We start from the raw sequence: 20,926 nt of genomic DNA on the forward strand, positions 1-20,926 counted from the left end.
GATAAGGGTTAAAGAGTGTACAGTAGAAATTGGACAATATAGTAATCATTAGTAATGAAAATTTGGTAAATTTGATAACTTATATGGAACGGCTCATCAAGAACTTATTTACGTTAGACTTGAAGACAACCATATTGTAGTCAGCCGGAAAGCAGGAAAACGGAAGACAATTCCACAGGCGTGCAGTTCTAAGAAAGAAGCTTTGTTCATGGAATCTACGTTTAGGTTTAGGCACAGATAAAGAGTGGGGGGAATTATTGATAGTGTTTACAGCTAGACGAGTGTTTCTTGTGAAAGTTTGGCGAGGGGGGACCATAGATTGAAGCTCAGTCAAACACTTTCCATGAAAATAACGATACATCAGAGACAAACTCGCAACATCTCTTCTGTGAGATAGAGGTTGCAAGGAGGAGAAAAGGACATCTCCTACGAGGCTACGAAGTCTATTTTGAACTCTATCACGGCAAGACAAGTCGTTTCTAGCAGCTCCTGCCCAGATGTGGCAACAGTATTCCATCCTTGGACGTACCTGGCTCTTATATAGAGAATAGCATCAGCAGTGAGATATTTACCGGATCGATAGAAAGATCCCACCATTTTTCCAGCGGCCTTGGCAACAGATTTGATGTACGTGTTCCATTTAAGATCAGGAGTAATGGTCAAGCCCAGAAGCTTGTCAAAACTTGAGGCCTCCTGAAGACGAGAGCCATTCATTTCAATTGATGCCAGATGTGGATCAGAATGTTGATGATGTAAAGAGAGAAGCTTGGTTTTAGATGCATTAAAAGTAATCAGCCACTCCTTTCCCCATTGTACTACATGCTCAAGATCAGAGGAGAGAGAATTGGAGAGAACTTGGTCGTTTACTGACTTAGATGTGCTACCATAAATGGTAGTGTCGTCAGCATAAATGTCTACAAATGATGTAAGGATGTGATTTGGAAGATCATTAATGTAGATCAGGAAAAGAGTTGGGCCCAGGATGGACCCCTGAGGGACACCGGCATTAATACTGTGAGCTTCTGATTTTTGCCCCTCAACTACTACTCTTATGAACCTATCAGACAGAAATGATTTAATAATTAAGAAGACTTTTCTAGCTATACCATAGCTAGCGATCTTATGAAGTAAACCTTTATGCCATACCCTATCAAAGGCTTTAGATATGTCAAGAGCAATTGCCCTAGAAAGATTGCCACCGTCGAGAGATTTGCTAATCCTATGCGATATAACTGTAAGCACATCTGCTGTAGATCTAGCAGAACGGAAACCATATTGAGTGTCACTAAGAAGGTTATTTTTGTTGAGATGGTTGATTACTTCTGTATTTAACACAGATTCTAGCAACTTACTCATGACGCACAGGAGACTTATTGGCCTGTACTGAGAGGGGGATGAGCGATCACCTGAATTCTTAAATACAGGGCATACTGATGAAATTTTCCAGGGAGATGGGAAACTATTCTCCTTAAGACAACATTTAAACAGTTTTGTAAGTATGGGCGCTAGTTCAGGTTGAAGTTTTTTGAGTACTATAATTGGAATACCGTCAGGGCCAGTTGCTTTACTGGAATCAAGGTTTTTGATTAGCTTGGCAACATCACGTACAGATATACGTATATCACATAGCGTGTTTTCTGATACAGGAGGAAATATTGGGGGTTGGCGGCCTTGGTCGCAAAGGGTAGAATTAGCTGCAAAGTTCTTGACAAAGAGTTTGGCTTTGTCTGATGCTGATGAGATTACCTCAGGTCCATTGATAATAGTTGGGATGGAGCACACGCTTCTGTTCAGGATTCTGTTTGCTATTTGCCAAAACTGGTGGGAACCAAGCCGCTGCTCAGCTACTTTGGACTTGACGGACTGAGCATACAACTCTCTTGCGTTCTTTATTACTTTCTTACAATGGTTGCTGGCAGTCCTGAAAGTGGCTTTAGTTTCCATACATCTATTACGTTTGAAGCAGTGGAAAAAGTGATTTCTGTGCGCAATGGCAGCAGCACATTCTGGAGAGAACCATGGCTGGCTGTTAGGTTTTTGCTGAAACTTTTTAGAGGGTATGAAACGGTCAATACCTACAATTAACCATTCCGTCAGGTCTAATACTATAGAGGACCACATCCTTTTTAAACATGGAATGCAGAGGTAGATCAGATATAAATGTACGGAAGCTATCCCAGTCAGCCTTAGTGTATCGATATACTGTACGATGGAGAGGTACGTCTGGGGACTTATTACATTTCATTTTTATCTTAATTGATACAACAGAGTGGTCGGAAGATCTAAGAGGTGACAGAACAGAAACTGAACATAGTTCAGGGCAAGTTGTGAGAAAAAGGTCTAGTAGGCTCGCATACTGGCCGTCATTGTCGGGCACACGCGTGAGTTCCTGAACAATCTGAGTGAGGTCATAGGCAATGAAGAAATCATGACGGAACCTCCCCTCATCATCGGTCTTGTTTGAGTGGGTCAACCATTCGGCGTTGTGAACATTGAAGTCTCCACATACGTGAATGTTAGCTGAAGGATTAGCAGATAGGACTTGGTCAATTTTCTCAGATATGCTTTGAAAGATAGTAACTCCGCTGTTGTGGGGGCGATAGAGAGTAAATATAAATGCAGTAGTGTGAGCTAAAGCAACCCGGAAGCACATATAGGGTAAGTTAGGATCTTCCCTGGAGATGTCCCTACCACATGGAAAGCTATCTTTAATATAGGCACATATTCCATGCCCATGGCGATCTTGGGGGTCAGATTTAGAAGTTAAGTTAGAGTATCCTGTAATTGCAAACTCTTCTAGGGAAATAGCCTGTCTAATGCCAGTTTCACTTAAAAATAAAAGGTCTGGTTTAGTCTCCTGTAATTGGGTTTCAACCTCTGGAAGGTTAGAACGTAGACCCCTGATGTTGGTGAAGGAGACATGGTAGTAGGGGTCTACGTTGGAAGTTGGAGAACCGGGTTTAATTGTGTATTTTTTCTTGAAACTTGTCATGATGAAATTTTGGAATTTGTGGACTAGGTCGTCAGATTTACTTAGAACAGGACAGAGAGGGGAAACTAAGAGAGAAAAAGAAACAAAGAATTTTTTTTTTTTTTGTAGCTAATGATAAGGTAAAGCCGTAACAATTACCGACTAGTATGGCATCGAGAGGCCCCACCAGAAGCTACTGCATGGTCCAGAATCCATTCACCAAATGGCAATACAGCAGCCTCAGTACTTTGCACCTGCTGATAGGACAGCCTCCTTAGTGGTTAATCTAAGGTTCAGGTCCCTGACTATCAGGCGGATAACGTCAGCCCAGACAAAACGTTTACCTCCAGCACCCTTATTAGTGACATGGCTACAAGGATAGACATAGAAACAGAAAATTTCCGCCATCTCTGCCAACTGTTCGCGCAAAATACTGCCAACCTAGAAAACAGCTTTTTCTTCTCCCTTTGTCAGAAAAATCACTCATTAAAAAATGAGGACTGAGGGACAAATAAGAAGAAGCGAGAGTAACAGGAGCTGCCGATAACGCATCCACAATGCGTTTTCTATTCTCCATTAAAAAAAAAAAAAAAAAAATTATTAAGTATTGTACTTAATAAAAATCCAACAGACGTGTTTAAGGGAAAGTATGGTGATAGATTCCCCTCTCACGAACTAAGAATGAGTACAAATTCGTAATCTATTTTTGCAATCAACTTGGTAGATAAACATTTATGGACGAGAAAAAAAGCTAGCATTTAATACAACAGAAACACATAAATTAAATACTGAAATAAAATGTAGTTATTAATATTTGAATCTAAAAATAAAAAGTGCGAATTAATATTGAAATCACTTATCTCAAAAACACTTCCGTCTCCAAAATGCAAACTAGTGAAGAATTTAACTTTTAATAGCGTTCAGAAGATTTTTTTTTTTTAAATTAACCGTTAAAAGAAAAGCGTGATTTCATTCTGAACTTTAGCTTGGATATTTTTAAATTCTAGGCAGTCACACCTCATACCTTCTGACTTCGTAATGCTAATTTAGAGATCAATACTTTTTTTTTATGCTATTAACGTGCTAATGTTTTAGTGTAATTGTAGATTTGGTAAGCTCTATACTGTGGCAAAAGCCAAGCAGTACAATCTAAAATGAAGTTGGAATTATGTGCACATGTATTGTCAAAAACAGAATGGCAACGAAGGAAAAAAAAAAACCTTTCATATGCAAATCTTGGGGGGCAATTAGTTAAATCCGGGTTTTTTTCATAGCAAGCTATTACTTTTTTTTTTTTTTTTTTTTTTTTTACAATTTTATTTGAGTGTTTGTTGGCAAAAAAATATTCCCACTTTTTTTATATGAACTTCATAAATTGAAATTTTGCCTCAGATTTTTCTTCCCCAAATCTTTTAGTTTTTGGGATCTTTAAAAAAATTTGTTGAAAGAATCCATGTTTTTGCAAAGGTATTCCTATGAAAGATTTTTTTCTAGTTACAAAAGTGTTGTCCACTAAAGTGATTTTTTTTTTTTTTTTTTTTTACTTCAAAAATTATATCAATGATTTTAAAAAAAAAAAAAAAAAACTTCCCTTATTCTTCCATTCAAACCAACAACAAAAAAATAATCGGTTGCCAAGTGTGGATCCTATTTCTATTAAATTTCATCTTTCGTGTTTGGTTTGAATCAAGTAGCCATGTGTCAGACAAATTTAGGTCTGATTTTCAAAATCTGATACAATAAATTTATCTTAAATACTTGTTTACAAATGTCACCCCTGCCCAATTCCTTGATTTTTTTTTTTTTTTTTTTCCCTTCTCACCTTTTGTATTTGCAAATGGAAGAAACCTGGAATGTTATCTCAAAAGATATCGCTTAAAAAATAAGATCAAATTCACACAGAGTTCAGAAAGAAGTGAAAGTTTAAACATTCTAATGAACTTTTAATCTTGTCAACTTAAGAAGGCGATAGCTTCTTTGCATATTTGATAACGTAATTTACTTTTGTTTCTAAATTTATTTTAAAAATAATTTTTGATTTACAAAAGAAAATGTATGTCATGATTGTATCAGCTAATCTGTTTCATAAAATATGCAATTGCCTTATAGAATTTCTATCTTAATAAAGTTAGATGTGGTTATGTAGTTGTGTGGTTTTTAGATGACTCCTAGCTTTTCATGGAGAAAAAATACTCTACTACTTATTGTCATAGACTAACCAGGAACTAAATTAGTAAGAGAAAGGTAAGAAAAAAAAAATTTTCATTCTCGTTCCAACAAGACTAAAATTAGATTAAACAATCAGTCAGCTGCTGATGACATTTCTTCTTTTTTTTTTTTTTTTTTTTTTTAATCTATTGAACAAGTTGCTAGAAGGGGGGAGGTTTCTTAAAATGTAATGTGACTGAGGATGTCTATATAAAGATGAGAAAGAAAGATGCTATGTCTTTCTTTTTAACCACTGTATTTTATCTGTGTTCCCAGCCAGTGCCAAGTATTCTTGCTTAGTATACAGGATGGAATTGTTAATTCTCATTGAGGTTGTGTTTAGTTTAATGGGTATTCTTGATAAAATCGTCTACAGTGAGTTTCAATCCAATTGAACCTTATTGCGATTCTCTAAGCAATGAAGAAATGTTGAAATATCATCTGGGTAGGAGTACAAAACAGACTTTGTGGCTTAGTGGGGGATGCCCTTTTCTCTTCCTTGCAACCTTTCTCCCACAGAAGAGATGTTGCGAGCATATCTTTGTTTATCGTTATTTCCATGGCAAGTGCTTGTCTGAGCTCCAATCTCTGGTCCTCCCTCGCCAATCTTTCTCGAAAAACACCCGTCTAACTGAAACCACTGTCAATAATTTTCCCCATTCTTTATCTGTGCCTAAATCAAAACATAGATTCCATGAACAAAGCTTCTTTCTTAGAACTGCACACCTGTGGAACTCTCTGCCACGTGCCTGTTTCCTTCCTGACATCAACTTGGAGGTCTTCAAGTCCAACATAAACAAATTCCTGATGAACCGCCCCCTTAAGTAATGACACTTTATCAAATCTCTGATACTAACTATTACTACGATACTATCCCATTGATTACTGTACACACAATAACCCTTATCCCTGAGTGGCTTCTGGGTCTTGATAAGTGGTGACCCCCATGTAAAAAAAAAAAAATATTTAAAATGCAGAAAAAAAAACTATTCATTTTTAGATATTTTGTGCAATTCTAGTCTTTGTATAAAAGAATTGATAAAGTTTTGAAAGATTTCCTTTATCCTTTCATATTTTTATTCAAAATATTTATTCTGTAAAAATGCTGAACGAAAAACAAAATTTCAAATTCCATTTGAACATTTTTTTACCCTCACTTTTTTCTTTTAAACATTGATTCATGTAACTTTAAGTTAAGATTCTTTTTAAAATCTCAGCAGGAAAGCTCCAAATATTATTGCCGGAATTGCATTTTTAAGACTTGGAGTCCCAGATCCTGTCACAACTATGTGATTAATTAATGGTTGATTAAGCCATATGAACACTCATATAAAAGTTGTGACTTAAAAGTCCACGTCTGCTTCTTTTTTTTTTTTAATTTCAACATTTGTTTTTCTACTCCTCACATATTTGCTAAGTGCCCCTTTTAGGAAGATTGACATGTTTGCATATTTTGGCATATTACTTGAAAGCATGAATGTGACCCAACCTCCTATGGTGATCGAATTTTCCATTAATAACGGTTATAATAGTTAAATTAGAACTTTTCTTATATGAACAATCCCGGGCAACACTCAATTGCCCTGTTGACTCCATTTATTTGTTTGATGATGCAACTAGACTAAGGAAAAGTAGCTTCAATTAACAGATTTGGGATGGATAATATTTAATAATGATATTGTTTTGCAAAGAAAACAATTACTTTCGAGAGGATAGTATGAAAAGTATTTTAAATTTTGGGAACAGTATCTGGCCCTGAGGTCAACTAAGAATGATCAGCGTGGGAACAAATTCAGTGGAAATTTACTTTGATACGCGATTATGCATATATGGAGCCAATCAGAAGAGAAGGGGAGATGTCGTAACGACCCCTGATTGGCTAGTTTGGGTTGGGAGAAGCACCCCCCCTCTCCCCAATATATATATAAGCTTATCCACAAGTGATTTTTAGGGAGTTGAGCAGTAGAATCAAGGCGAATTGAACAAACAGCCACTGACTGCTGGGAAAATATGCCAAATTGGAATACTGCTGACAATCTCTCTCTCTCTCCCTCCCTCTCACTCTCTCCCCCTCTCCCTCTCTTTCACTCTTTCTCCCTCTCCCTCTGAATAATATTTTCATCACATATCGTATTTTGCACAAACTAAAATAGATTTGTGTTGGTGAAAATGCTCACTGCCCATACTCTTGCTTAATATCACAGCAACAAAGACTCCTGCCCTATCCCTGCATTTGCAGACTGCTGGTGACAACATAGGAAGAAAAGAAAGTCAGATTCACATAATTGTGGCTAGAAGTTTTCCACCTATCGGCTTTACGATAGGCAAAAATTGAATTCAGTATTATGGGTGAATGGTTCTCCAAGTGAGAGCACTGTCGGTTGCAGATGATGCTACACTTGTTGAACTGTGGACTCTGAAGTGATTTAATTCCAACTGCTTATACAATTATCTCCTACAGTGGTGTTATATTAGTATAAGTGCTACCGGTCGCAGAAGAAGCGACATGTGTTAACTGAACTCTGAAGTGATTTAATTTCAACTGCCTATACCTTTATCTTGGTACAGTGGTATTATATTAGAATTTTGTAGTCATAGTTTTTGTTAATATTATTTGCTATAAAAAATAAAACCAACGACTGGAATTTTTACTTCTTGTTTCTGTGAAGGAGTTTGCATTGCTACCAGACCAGACGGTCAACTTTAGATGGTTCCAGAAAAATAACTATCAGGAGAGGAGTGCCTACCTCCTCACCAGAAAGAGGCCTGTTGCCTGCGAATCAACAACAATCACAACGTGGCGTGGGCCGCACGTGTCTCCCTAGATCAACGGACATTTCTTGTTGAAACAGAATAACCAGAATCCCTCATCAAATGTGTAGATGATCAGGCCAAACTGACGTCTTAGAAAAGTTATTCTGAGTGATCAGAATAACTTTTTGGGGGCATTCTGTGATTGGAAAGGCCTAACACGAACTCAGATACTGGGGTTAATCTCGGTTATCAGTGCCAGACCTGATATAATCTTTTTGTTATAACCATCTTTTCAGGTTATATGAATAAATCCTGTTTATATATATATATATATATATACATACAAAGTATTGTGCGTGTTTGTATAAAACTCTTACAGCCCAAACCACTGGAACGATCATGACCAAACCTGGCATGATGATTGTCCCCCTCCCAGGGATGATGCACACCATTTTTCAAGGTTAAGGTCAAACGTCGTCATAGCTTATGTTTGAATACTCTCCTACAGCTCACATCACTGAACCAATCATGATCAAACCTGGCATGTTGATGGTCCCCCTCCCAGGGATGGTGCACGCCATTTTTCAAGGTCAAGATTAAATGTTATGGCCGGGACTTTGTTAGTATTTTATAATTCAGCTTTTAGTTGTATTTTGCGTGTCTTTTTTGTTTCCATGTAAAAATAAACTGATAATACTTCTATATTATCTGTGCAATATGTTCTTTATATGCTAATCATAAATGAAATGAATATCATTTTAAAATACATGAATTACGTTTATCAACAAATTGTTTGATTATTTTCTCTTTTGGTAAAGAAATCTTGTTTATTTGCGTGAATCCTCAAATTGCATGCTATCTTTCAAATATTTATATTCTTTTTAATTATTTATGGTTGCTTCTATCCAATTTAAGTTTTAAAATGGGATTAATTAAACCCAGAGGCATACTAAAAGTCTTAAAGTAAATTTGTATGCATCAATGTGGTATTGTTTTCGAACTTGGCATGTCGAGGTCCTCAATCTGCCTTTTTAGCCACTTCATCACCGCCACCTCTCTTAAGTGTTGTAACCAATTTTCCCCCCATCTATTTTCATAGCTTAAATAGCTCATGTCTTCATTAATATCTTTGTAAAATTTCTCTTCCTTTCCTATATCTTTATATATCTATAGAGTTGAGTTTTTCTCACTCTGGCATTGATATTGAAAACCTACTTTTTTTTATTAAAAAATTGTTAAAATGAACTTAATATACTCGGCCATGAATATGCAAACGACTTCATGAAGGTTAACTAATTTGCATATTCCTGTGAAAAACGAGTGTTCATTAATTATTCATTTTTATTTCTTATTAGATTGGTTTTTATTTAATAATTATGCTTAATTCTTTTTATACGTAGTTTCTACATTGTGCATAATTGCATCAAATTTTGGGTGGTAATGTTCTAGCACATGAACCTGTTATATATATATATATATATATATATATATATATATATATATCACCTTTTCTGTGTGTGTACATGAAGCTTCTTTACCAAACTCCTTTGAATATTTGGTTTACAGTGTTGAAACTGGATATATAGGGTATTTGGACCCCAGGAATGCTTTCGATTTGGTTTTTAGCTGTTAAGGAGTCAAAATTGAAAAAAACAAATAGTCAGCCTTGGCAGGAGTAAATCAACTAACTTATATACATTTTTAGCTTGAAGTCGCTTAATTTTTAGCCTTTTTTTATCCATCTGGCAACAGCTCAGATGAAAGCTTTAGTGCTTGATAGCAGCTAAATCTGGAGCGCTGAAAATTTTGATTTCGATTCCAGCTGATGGCACCCAAGTTATTTATATGTTCACTTATGAAATCATTACTATTGGGTATAATAGAAATATCAATAGAGAACTACTGATGCAATTCTCTATCTGTATAAAAGCCAAGTATGTCCAAGGATGGAGTACTGCTGCCACATCTGGGCAGGAGCTGCTAAAAACAGCCTATCCTGCCTTGACAGAGTACAAAATAGACTTCGTGGCTTAGTGGGGGATGCCTTTTTCTCTTCCTTGAAACCTCTCTTCCACAGAAGAGATGTTGCGAGCATATCTTTGCTTTATCGTTATTTCCATGGCAAGTGCTCGTCTGAGCTCCAATCCCTCGTCCCCCCTCGCCAATCTTTCACAAGAAACACCCGTCTGGCTGAAACTACTGTCAATAATTTTCCCCAATCTTTATCTGTGCCTAAATCCAAATGTAGATTTCATGAGCAAAGCTTCTTTCTTAGAACTGCACGCCAGTGGAACTCTCTGCCGCTTGCCTGTTTCCCACCTGACAACAACTTGGACGTCTTCAAGTCCAGCATAAACAACCTCCTGACAACCCCCCCCTTAAGTAAGACACTATCAAAACCCCCAATACTAATGATTACTACGATACTATCTCATTGATTACTGTACACACAATAACCCTTATCCCTGAGTGGCCTTCGGGCCTTGATAAGTGGTGACCCCCATGTAAAAAAAAAAAAAAAAAAAAACTTGCTCTATAATAATAAATATGAAATCTCTATGAATTAAAATATCATATTTAAGAATATTTTACAATCAGCCGACACTAGGCGGCCTACTAGTGTGTGTGTGTGTGTGTGTGTGTAAATATATGTATATATATATATATATATATATATATATATAAAGCCTGAGGAGTTCTAGAGTGGATGAAATGCCGAATATTCAGTGTAGCTTAATCGCCATATATATTTTATAAATTACTAACTAGCTCTACATATGTATTGAGCACTTTTGAAGTAAATAAGTTTATGCATAAATCTATACTTTCGTATATTAGTTTTATGTGAGTAAATTAAGTAGTTATATATATATATATATATATATATATATATATATATATATATATAAAAATATATACTTATTTAATCTGAATAGATTAAAAAAAATATAGTATCCGTGCAGGCTAATAATAATCACGACAAATACGATGGTATAGTTAACAAAAAAGTGTACAGGGTGTAACGATAAATTTGTCACCTTAAATTAAACAACACTACAGTTTTATTTTAAATCTTTTATTGAAAAAATCAATTCAGGTAACTTGATTATGTAGTAGAGCTGACATTTATTCAATGTAACCACCTTCAGCCTCAATCACTGCCTTGATACAGGTCTGAAACTGGGAGCATGCCTTCTCCACAAGCATCGGCAGAAGCTCAGCGAGTACTTGGTGAATGGCAGCGATCAGGCTGGTTTTAGTGTTGTGGGAGGTTATGTTGGTGATGTTCTTGACATATGACCAAACGACGTAGGCCAGCGGGTTCAGGTCACGGCAGGAGAGGAGTCCAGTGAGAGAAGGGTACAAAATCATACCACTCCTTCTGAAGCCAAGCCTGGGTTTCTTTGTAATTGTTGGCCGGCACATTCCTGCTGCCATACTTAGGGTCTTCCATTGGCCACCTGATTGCACCAGGAGATAACCACACTCTTCAGCACATCTAGGTACACTCTGGTGTTGACCTTCAAGCCAGCTTCAAAGATGTGAGGCGGCATGATGTGGTCTTTACTTGAAACCACACCAAAAACCATAACTGTTGCCAGAAACTTTGTTTTCATTACCTTGGGCACGTCCCTATTATTCATGGCAATCCAGTGATGCATTTTGAATGTGCCGCAAATGGTTCTATTGTCATAACTTGGATTGGTAGAGAGCATGAGTTGTACAGTGCTACATCTCTGATCTCGCTCGTTGAACATTGTGGCACTTTCAAACGTGATAGAAGGCTCCTATTACTCATAGGATTTGTACACAACTGACCAACTATTAGATGTGGTCTGCAATAAAAAAAAACAAAAAAAAAAACTGGTTTTCATCAAACAAATGGATTCATGTCTTTTTTTTTTTTTTTTTTTTTTTGCAACAATTTTATAATTCCACTTCGTACTAAAAGTTAGTTTTGTACTGCAGTTCTCATTTCGGATAATAGTTTGTAGAATCTGAACAATATGAATAATCGATCCACATCTCAAAGAACCAGGATTATTTTATTTTGAATTTTTGAGATGAGGATTGATTGTTCAGATTGGATTCTTCAGACTACTGTTCTCATACAGAGTGCAGATTCCAGAGGTCAACAAGATACACCTGAAGAAGGTCATAGGTTACACTGACAAAAGCATGAAAATAACACTCAAGATGAGAACAGTAGTCTTAAAAATCTAAATACTAAAAAGGATTTTATCTTTTATTTTGTATTTTGGCAACGTAAACTCGAATGTTTGTATCGACAAGACGTAGATTGATGCATTTATTTTTGATCTTGACTACCGAAATATTTTCTGTATCTCTAGTGAGATTACGTTTAAAAATAAAACTCAAGTCCTTGCCGATCTTGCTTGAAGGTGAATGCATTTAAACTTTCATTTACTCGTGGAAAAGAAGTGCTAATGTGTTTTTGAGGTGATTTTTCTCTTTTTCTTTTTGCTAATCAAAATTGTTTCTAGTTTATTCTTAAGGGGATCTTTTTATATATTATTACACTTTCTTTTTTTTTGGTGGTGGTGGGGGATTACACCACAACCTTTGGGCCGGGGGGGGGGGATAACTTCCTTATATATCGAACTGGATATTCCTATTACATTTTTCTGAACAGAAATGAATGTGTCTATACAAAAAATTCCTATTTACTTGCCTCCCCACGAGGGCAAAGTAAGATCTTCAGTTGGATTTATCCAGCTTATCAAAATGAGGCATTCTGAATTGGCACTAAAGTTACACTTTTGTTTTTGTTGTTCTTTTTTATTCCATCCCGAACAAGGCACTGAGCCACTTAGCTTAGTCATGAGGGGCTACTATTTGGGACCATATTTGCAGGGATATTATTTAGGGAATTGGGCAGTGAGATGTCTGTTTATATTACACTTGAATTTCTGCATGTCAGTACGGTCAAAGAAGCAGAGACCCGGGAGGTAATTCCATTGTCGTCGAGGGGATACTAGTGCTTTAAGTTCATCAGAGCACTTGCAATTAAAATACTTGTAAAATGGATACAATGATGCTACGTTTCAGCAATAGGACAGAGATTGTCTCAGCCTAGGAATTTTTTATACACTGACTTTGAATTATTTATTTTCAAAAATTATAAAAAAAGTATGGGAAATGGATGTTGTTGGTAATCCTCTGTTTATCCTACTTTGTCTCGTTCACTCTTAGCTAAAATCATTGCAGTCACCACAATACCACATTTACTCTTGGAGCCATCCTTCTCAAAATATCTCCAATATGTTAAAATTTAAGGTTTTGTTCAGAATTCATTCTATATTAAAGAACAAAAAAATCTGACAAGTGACAAAATGAAAACGTCATATTCCAAAAATTACTTAAATAATTAATCAAGTAGTTTTATTTTTTATCAAGAAAATCATTTTTAAGCAATTAATGGGAATTTGTAGGCATTTCAACATAGATCTAGTAAATAGGAGTAATTATTGAGTTATCTCTTTTTTTTCTTTTTCAAAATGGCAAGATCGTCACTCTTCAGATACTTTCAAATCTAATTTTCTGTAAAAATAAACTACTTGATTAATTTACATAATTTTGGGCATATACTTTCACTTCATCAATACACCATATAAATTTTATTTTTTAATACATAGGAAATTCTGCACAAGAAGCAAATCTAATTTTTTTAATATATTTATATTGAAATTCATTGTAAGATGTAATACTTTAGCTATAAATTCGGTTTCTACTTTTTTTTTTTTTTTTTTTCACTAACAATGTAGAAATAAAATAAAATTCCAATGCAGCTTTAACCGGCTTCCTTCAAAGGAAGAAGTTTCATGGGACTATGAAATTCACAAGCGGTTCCCAATCGCATGTTTATCCCTGTTAGGGGAGATGACAATGGTAGGTTTTTGCAGCTCTTGCAGGGAGGTGTCGTTGTCCACCTACATATAGTGCCTGGTATTTACAAATTGGTCACCCATCCAGTACTGATCAGGCTTAATGTTGCTTAACTTTGGTGATCTAGCGAGAACCGGTGTGTTAACGTGATTATGCCATGTAGAGTTACTTCTGATTATAGATTATGAAAAGACAAAAATCATGAATTAGGTGTGGAATATACTGTTATCACAAGCCACATTTTTTTTTAAGAAGTTTGTAATCGATTTAATGTCATTTAAAGGAATCATTTTGTACGAAATTAAAGTCATTTAAGCAGAGTAGTGAGTGGATCTTGAATTTTACTTTCAGCATAACTTTTCTTTTATTTTTAGTCCTTATATTTCATTAACAACGTTTCTGACAAAGGGGGAAGAATTGCTGTGTTCTGGGTCGGAATGTACCCATCTCACACTTATTGTCTAGTTTTTGACCTTGAAGTGTTTTTTTTTTTTTTTTTTTTTTTTTTAACTCCTTACATCAAATGGCTTCATGCTTTGTTTGGAGTGATGTCTATTAAAAAAAAAAAAATTGCCCATCATTTTATAAGATACTTTTTAAAATTCATAAAGAAAAAGATTTTGCAATATATTTGAATAACAAATCTTTTTAGTAAAGAAAACTGGTATATTGTTCAGGAGCAAAACTTTCAAATTTGAAAGTTTAGAACAATTCTTTAATCATTTTTTTTTTTTTTTTTCTAATCGTCTAAAATCACATCATGAAGATATTTAAATATCATTTTGTGACATGTTTATTTTCCTAATTAAAACTTTCATCCATCATAGGCTTGTCATCAAATTGAGGCTGATCTGGATGGGTCTTTCAAATTTTACATCCGTTTTACATTTTTGCATTTTATAAAAACTTCTTAGCATATCACCCTTTCTTATGTGATTTGGCTTTGAATTTTTTGTTGACCTTCAAACCTTAAAGGTTGATTTAGTTCAACTTTAGATAACCTATCTGCATGCCAAGTTTGGTTGAAATCTATACAGTACTTTCTGGGTTTAGTCAGCCAAACAGATGATTACTTTTATGTATAAATAGATTTTATTTATGTATGAATAGATATTTTTATTTATGAATGAATAGATTCTGATCCCCATCTGGCATCAAGTGAAATGAATGGCTCTCGTCTTGGGGAGGCCTCATGTTTTGATAAGCTTCTGGGCTTGACCTTTACTCCTGATCTGAAATGGAACACGTACATTAAATCTGTTGCCAAGGCCGCTGGAAAAGTGGTGGGATCCTTCTATCAATTCAGTAGATATCTCACTGCTGATGCAATTCTCTATTTATATAAGAGCCAGGTACGTCCAAGGATGGAGTACTGTTGCCACATTTGGGCAGGAGCTGCTAGAAAGAACTTGTCGTGCCTTGATAGAGTTCATAGCCTCGTAGGAGATGTCCTTTTCTCTTCCCTGCAACCTCTTTCTCACAGAAGATATTGCGAGTTGTCTCTGCTTTATCGTTATTTTCATGGCAAATGCTCGATTGAGCTTCAATCTGTGGCCCCCCCCTCCCCCTCGCCAAACTTTCACAAGAAACGCTCATCTAGCTGAAAACACTATCAATAATTCCCCCTACACTTTATCTGTGCCTAAACCTAAACGTAGATTCCATGGAAAAAGCTTCTTTCTTAGAACTGCACGCCTGTGGAACTGCCTTCCGTTCTCTTGCTTTCCAGCTGACTACAATCTCGTTGTCTTCAAGTCCAACATAAACAAGTTCTTGATGAGCTGTTCCACTTAAGTTACCAAATTTACCTAATTTCTATTACTAACAATTACTATATTGTTCAATTGACTACTGTACACTCTTAACCCTTATTCCTCGAGTGGTCTCTGGGCCTTGATAAGTGGTGATGCCTATGTAAAAAAAAAAAAAAAAAATTTATTTATGTATGAACAGATTTTATTAAATGAAGACATCGAGAATTTTGTGGATCTTTTTATAAAGAGTGAATGTTTTTCACCTTCCAGAGAAGGCCCAAATCAAGCAGTAGTGCACCACCCTCTCGCCCTCCACCACCTAAAGGAGAAGAGAAGAAAACCATGACATCTCCAAGAAAGGTAAGAATGGCAATTAGCATTTTTTTTTTTTTTGTTGCTGTTGTTTGTAAATAAAATAAAAAATTCCATGCATAATGCCTGGAATTTCTGCCCTTTAAACATTTCCATATGCCCCCCCCCCCTCCCTCACTTAAAAAAACTCAACTCATTTTACATTTTCCTTGACCAAAAGCTATACCCCACCGTTAGTTTTTTTCTATTAATTCTGCCAGTAATGAAAACGTTGGATTTATCAAATGGCCCAAGCAGTAAGACCATTTACTGCATTTTGCGTGAATGTTTGCTTGATCATAAGCATTTCAGTTAAGCAACTCTTTTATTTCTCAAGAGCAATGATTCCCAACCAGATGTAAATTTCAAAATTGATCCCAGGGGTAAAAACTGACATAACATGCAGGTAAATCGGTTCTGGACTTGATTATTCAATAGTTATTCTATAAAGTGCAACAACTGACATATTTCTCTTGTACAAGAAACAGACATAAGTTTTCTGTCTCTTTTATGATGCTAAATATTTTATATAGACATGTGATTAAAATAGCTGGTGCGGGGAGAGCGCAGTTAAAATTAGCTGGTGCGGGGAGTGCGCAGTTAAAAATAGCCGGTGCGGGGAGAGCGCGGTTAAATACATCTGTATCAATAGTATTAGTAGTAAATGGATTATGAATTAAGATTCTTCTTCCAGAAAATGCCTATAACATAGGATAATTTATTATTATTATTATTAACTACTATGCATAGTGATGTCATTAAGAACTGTTTGCTGCGACGATGTTATCCACTTTTCTAGAGCTATTGTTTAAGCTGTTTTGTTTTGGTCCTTTTTATTTTTTTTCTGAAAGAAAACAACTCTTTAAACTTTATATTTTATTTACTGAATGAAGATGAATTTTCTTACCAATGAATTTTTTCTGCATGATCTAAGAGTCATGACAGTCATGACTATCTTCACTAAAAGTCAAGGCTGCAGCTGAAATTCAACTTCAACGCTTTCCTACATGACAAACCAACTTGCTATTGATTTCCCGTATGCGATTCTAGCCAAGATTCTACTAATACAATAAATCATATCATATATCGTATTGTAATATGCAAACCATATCCATACTTTATCTCAAAGAATATTCCTGTCAAATCATTATCAACAGTATTTAGGTGTCAACCACGTAACATTTATCATCTAATGCTTGACTCATGAGAAAATTAAAATTTAAATAAGGGTAAAAAAATTGCTGCTAAGTAATTGTTTTTGTTTTTTTGTTTTTTTTTTAAATTTCTCTGTATTTTCGGTTTACAAATTTTCTTAAGAAGGCTGCCTCTTTAATCTTGGGATTATTTATTACTCATTTTTGGAATTAAAAAAACAAACTTTTTGATAACTGATTCCCGAAATCTGATCTGTTTTGATTTGATTAACCTACTTTTATTGTAAACAACGGAGAGAGAGGAACACTTGAGCTGAGATTAAGGGGAAAGGGATTAAGAGTTGAAGTAACAAAATCTTTCTTTCTTGGGTAATAATCAGATTGGACCATCAGATAAGTGAAAACGGACCAGAGATTTCCATCTTCTGCACGTAAACTTGTGGTTGTTTTCCAGGCTTTCTAGAGGGTGAAACAATAAAATTGTCACTTTAAAAAAACATTACAGCTTTATTTTAAAACTTTTGTAACTTGATTATGTAGTAGAGCTGACATCTATTCAACGTAGCTGCCTTCATCCTCAATCACTGCCGCGATACAGCTTGGCGAATACTCGGTTGATGGCAGTGATTAAGGCTGGCTTTGGTGTTGTGGGAGGTCATGTTGGTGATGTTCTCAACATATGACAAAACGAATTAGTCCAGCAAGTTCAGGTTGATGGAGGAGGGGGGCAGTCAGAGAAAGGTAAAAAGTCGTAGCACTCCTTCTGAAGCCAAGCCTGGGTTTCTTTGAACTTGTGGGCCAGTACCGAGTCATGCTGCCATACCCAGAGTCTGCTAGTGGCCACCTGACTGCACCAGAGGATCACTACACTCTTCAGCACATCCAGGTACATTTTGGTGTTGACTTTCAAGCCGACTTCAAAGATGTGAGGTGGCATGATGTGGCCCTCACTTAAAACCCCACCAAAAACTATGTCTGTGGCTGGAAACTTTGTTTTCATCACCCTAGGCATATCCCTGTTATTCGTGGCAATCCCGTGATGCATTTTGAGGGTGCTGGCAATGGTTCTGTTGTCATAATTTGGATTGGTAGAGAGCATGAGTTGTACAGCGGTGCATCTCTAATCTCGCTTGTTGAACATTTTGTCACTTTCAGACATGATAGAAGGCTTCTATCGCTCTTGGGATTTGAACACAACTGGCCAACTAGTAGATGGTCTGCAACAAAAACGAAAACTGGTTTTCATCAAACGCAAATTGAATCATGTCTTTTCTAGTGCGACAATTTTTATCGTTCCGTCCTGTAGTGAATTTTTTGAACTGCTCCTTATTTCATATAAGTTCGAAAATAGAAAAATGCTTAAAAAAAATATTATTTTAATAGAAATTACTCCAAACAAGGCATGAAACCACTTGATGTAAGGAGTTAAAACTATGCCAAGGTCAAAAATTAACCAAGTGTTAAATGGATAAATTCTTACCTAAAAATCAGCAATTCTTCCTCCTTTGTCAGAAACATCACTCATGGAATGTGAGGACTAAAGGATAAAATAAAAGGAAGCAAGAGTTATGAGACTGTCGAAAGTAAACTCAAGGTTCACTTTCTACTGTTCTTATCTGCGTTATAGAGTAATAAAAAAAATATATTAGATGTATTCGACAAGAAAAAGATAAGTAAAACAAAGTTTTCTTTAGGTGTAGATGATATTTTTTATTTTATTAAAAGAACTCTTCAAAATTATTGATACTAAACTACAGAGCAGGGCTTTACGTTGCGACTGAAACAATCGCATTTGCGATTGATTTTTTTTTTTTTTTTCTAAAGTGGTGACTAGAAATAAGAAAACACTTACTTTTTCGTAACTGTTTCTTCACCAACAATCTTCCAAAATTCATTTCTGAGTGAAAAATGTCTTTTTAATCCTTGTTTTTTTTTTTTTTTTTTTATATTTATTTATTTTAATAAAATGATCAAAGTCAAATTATTTAAACAATAAAAAACTTTTTTAATGAAGACTGTTTAAAAAAAACATCTGGAGAAATTCAAAGGTTTATATTTTCAAATATCAACATAAAATTTGGTGCATATTTAGAATTGCACTTAATTTAAAAAAAATAAATAAATAAATATTTTTAAAAATCTTTATGATGTATGTACTTGGCACGGAACGAAGATGTCATATTCCAAAAATCACATGATTTTGGCTAGTAATTTTTACGGTTGGCTAGTAAACGAAAATATGTAGTTGTCAAAGGTCAACTAAAGATACATTTGTCTATAGAGCCCTGCAGAGTGACTGTCATTTAGTTTGGAAGGTTAATTGGGAGGAGAGGAGGGAAGAACAAGCTATTTGTGCATTTATCTCTTTTTCAGATCTATCCTTATTTCATCCCATCTATTTTTTTCTTTACCAACTAGCTTCGCTACCTCTATAGTTCTATTTGTACTAACCTAATAATTTTTATCCCTTCTTTTAATGTGATCAGACTAACAAAATAATCTGTTTTGCATGTATCTTCCTATGCTGTCCAGATTTAATTTTCCTCTGAGGTCATTAGATCTATGCCTATCTTTAAGACTCTCATCTATTATGTCATTCTCATATCGTTTCTTTCTCCATGCAACACATATCTTCAACCCTCAACATCATCATACTGCACACATATCTCTTATAAACTCATCCATAGTATAAAAGTTTAAATAATATAGGCATCTAAAATATTTATATGGGATTAAGGCCTGAAGCCCACTCAATGATAAGGATCAATAAGTGTCAGCTGGTTCGTGAGACAACACTGTAATGATCAGTAGTGGTGAAATTTAATTATTTAAGAGGATGGCGCAAAAAGAACTTGTTTACATTGGACTTGAAAAGGATCAACTGGAAAGCAGTCCTGTTGTATGAAGTTCCAGAAGTGGGCAGTTTAGGAAAGAAACTTTGTTCATGAAATTTGTGTTTAGACACAGGTAGAGAGTAGGGGAAATTGTTGACAGTGATTGTAGTTAGATGAGTGTTTGATCAGATTGGGGGAGGGGCGTAAAATTGAAGCTCAGTTGAGCAATTTTTTCTATTGCAAAAGCATAAAATCAGTTTTTGTTTTGCCTTAGTTGTTTCCATTTTTAGTCCCCCCCCCCCTTTTTTTTTTTTTTTCAAAAGGTATTTCAGTCATTTGTTTCAAAAATCAACTCTAAAATAAGCACTCAAATACCGGCATAGTCCGATTGGCATTCCTTCACAGATAGAGGGAGCTCCAGTTGATAAGGAGTAAATCCATCCCCCACAGTAAAATATAAAAGTATATAGAAAATAAGATTGAACAAGTGAAGCATGTATGGTCCCCCAGGAGTGCACAGTGAGCGACGCATAAGAAAAGCCCCCCCCCCCCACATTTAGCCCCAAAAGTCCCCTAGGCGCCTCAAATCCTGGTGAAAATGAACAAACAGTGCAGTTTTAGACCTTAACATATTTAAATTTGAGTTCTGCACCATGCAAAAAAAAGAAATGATCAAGTCCATCATTTGTTCCCACCCCCATTTAGCCCCAAATGTCCCCAAGACCTTAACATATTTAAATTTGAGTTCTGCACCATGCAAAAAAAAGAAATGATCAAGTCCATCATTTGTTCCCACCCCCATTTAGCCCCAAATGTCCCCAAGACCTTAACATATTTAAATTTGAGTTCTGCACCATGCAAAAAAAAGAAATGATCAAGTCCATCATTTGTTCCCACCCCCATTTAGCCCCAAATGTCCCCAAGACCTTAACATATTTAAATTTGAGTTCTGCACCATGCAAAAAAAAGAAATGATCAAGTCCATCATTTGTT

At 35.5% G+C, this 20,926-nt stretch overlaps 1 protein-coding gene across 6 annotated transcripts in view; it reads left to right on the forward strand.

Annotated features, from left to right (window-relative positions):
- Positions 1-20,926, forward strand: part of LOC145249474 (protein FAM13A-like) — a 388,341-nt gene that overhangs the window by 261,447 nt on the left and 105,968 nt on the right. For all 6 annotated transcript variants that reach the window (XM_080111053.1, XM_080111056.1, XM_080111054.1 and 3 more), the window contains one exon: positions 15,865-15,954. In XM_080111053.1, coding sequence (XP_079967179.1) covers positions 15,865-15,954 — 90 coding nt within the window. The remainder of the gene's footprint in view (positions 1-15,864; positions 15,955-20,926) is intronic.

This window comes from Euprymna scolopes, chromosome 28, assembly GCF_053919585.1.
Source record: "Euprymna scolopes isolate OS-2025 chromosome 28, ASM5391958v1, whole genome shotgun sequence".
NCBI classification, from domain to species: domain Eukaryota; kingdom Metazoa; phylum Mollusca; class Cephalopoda; order Sepiida; family Sepiolidae; genus Euprymna; species Euprymna scolopes.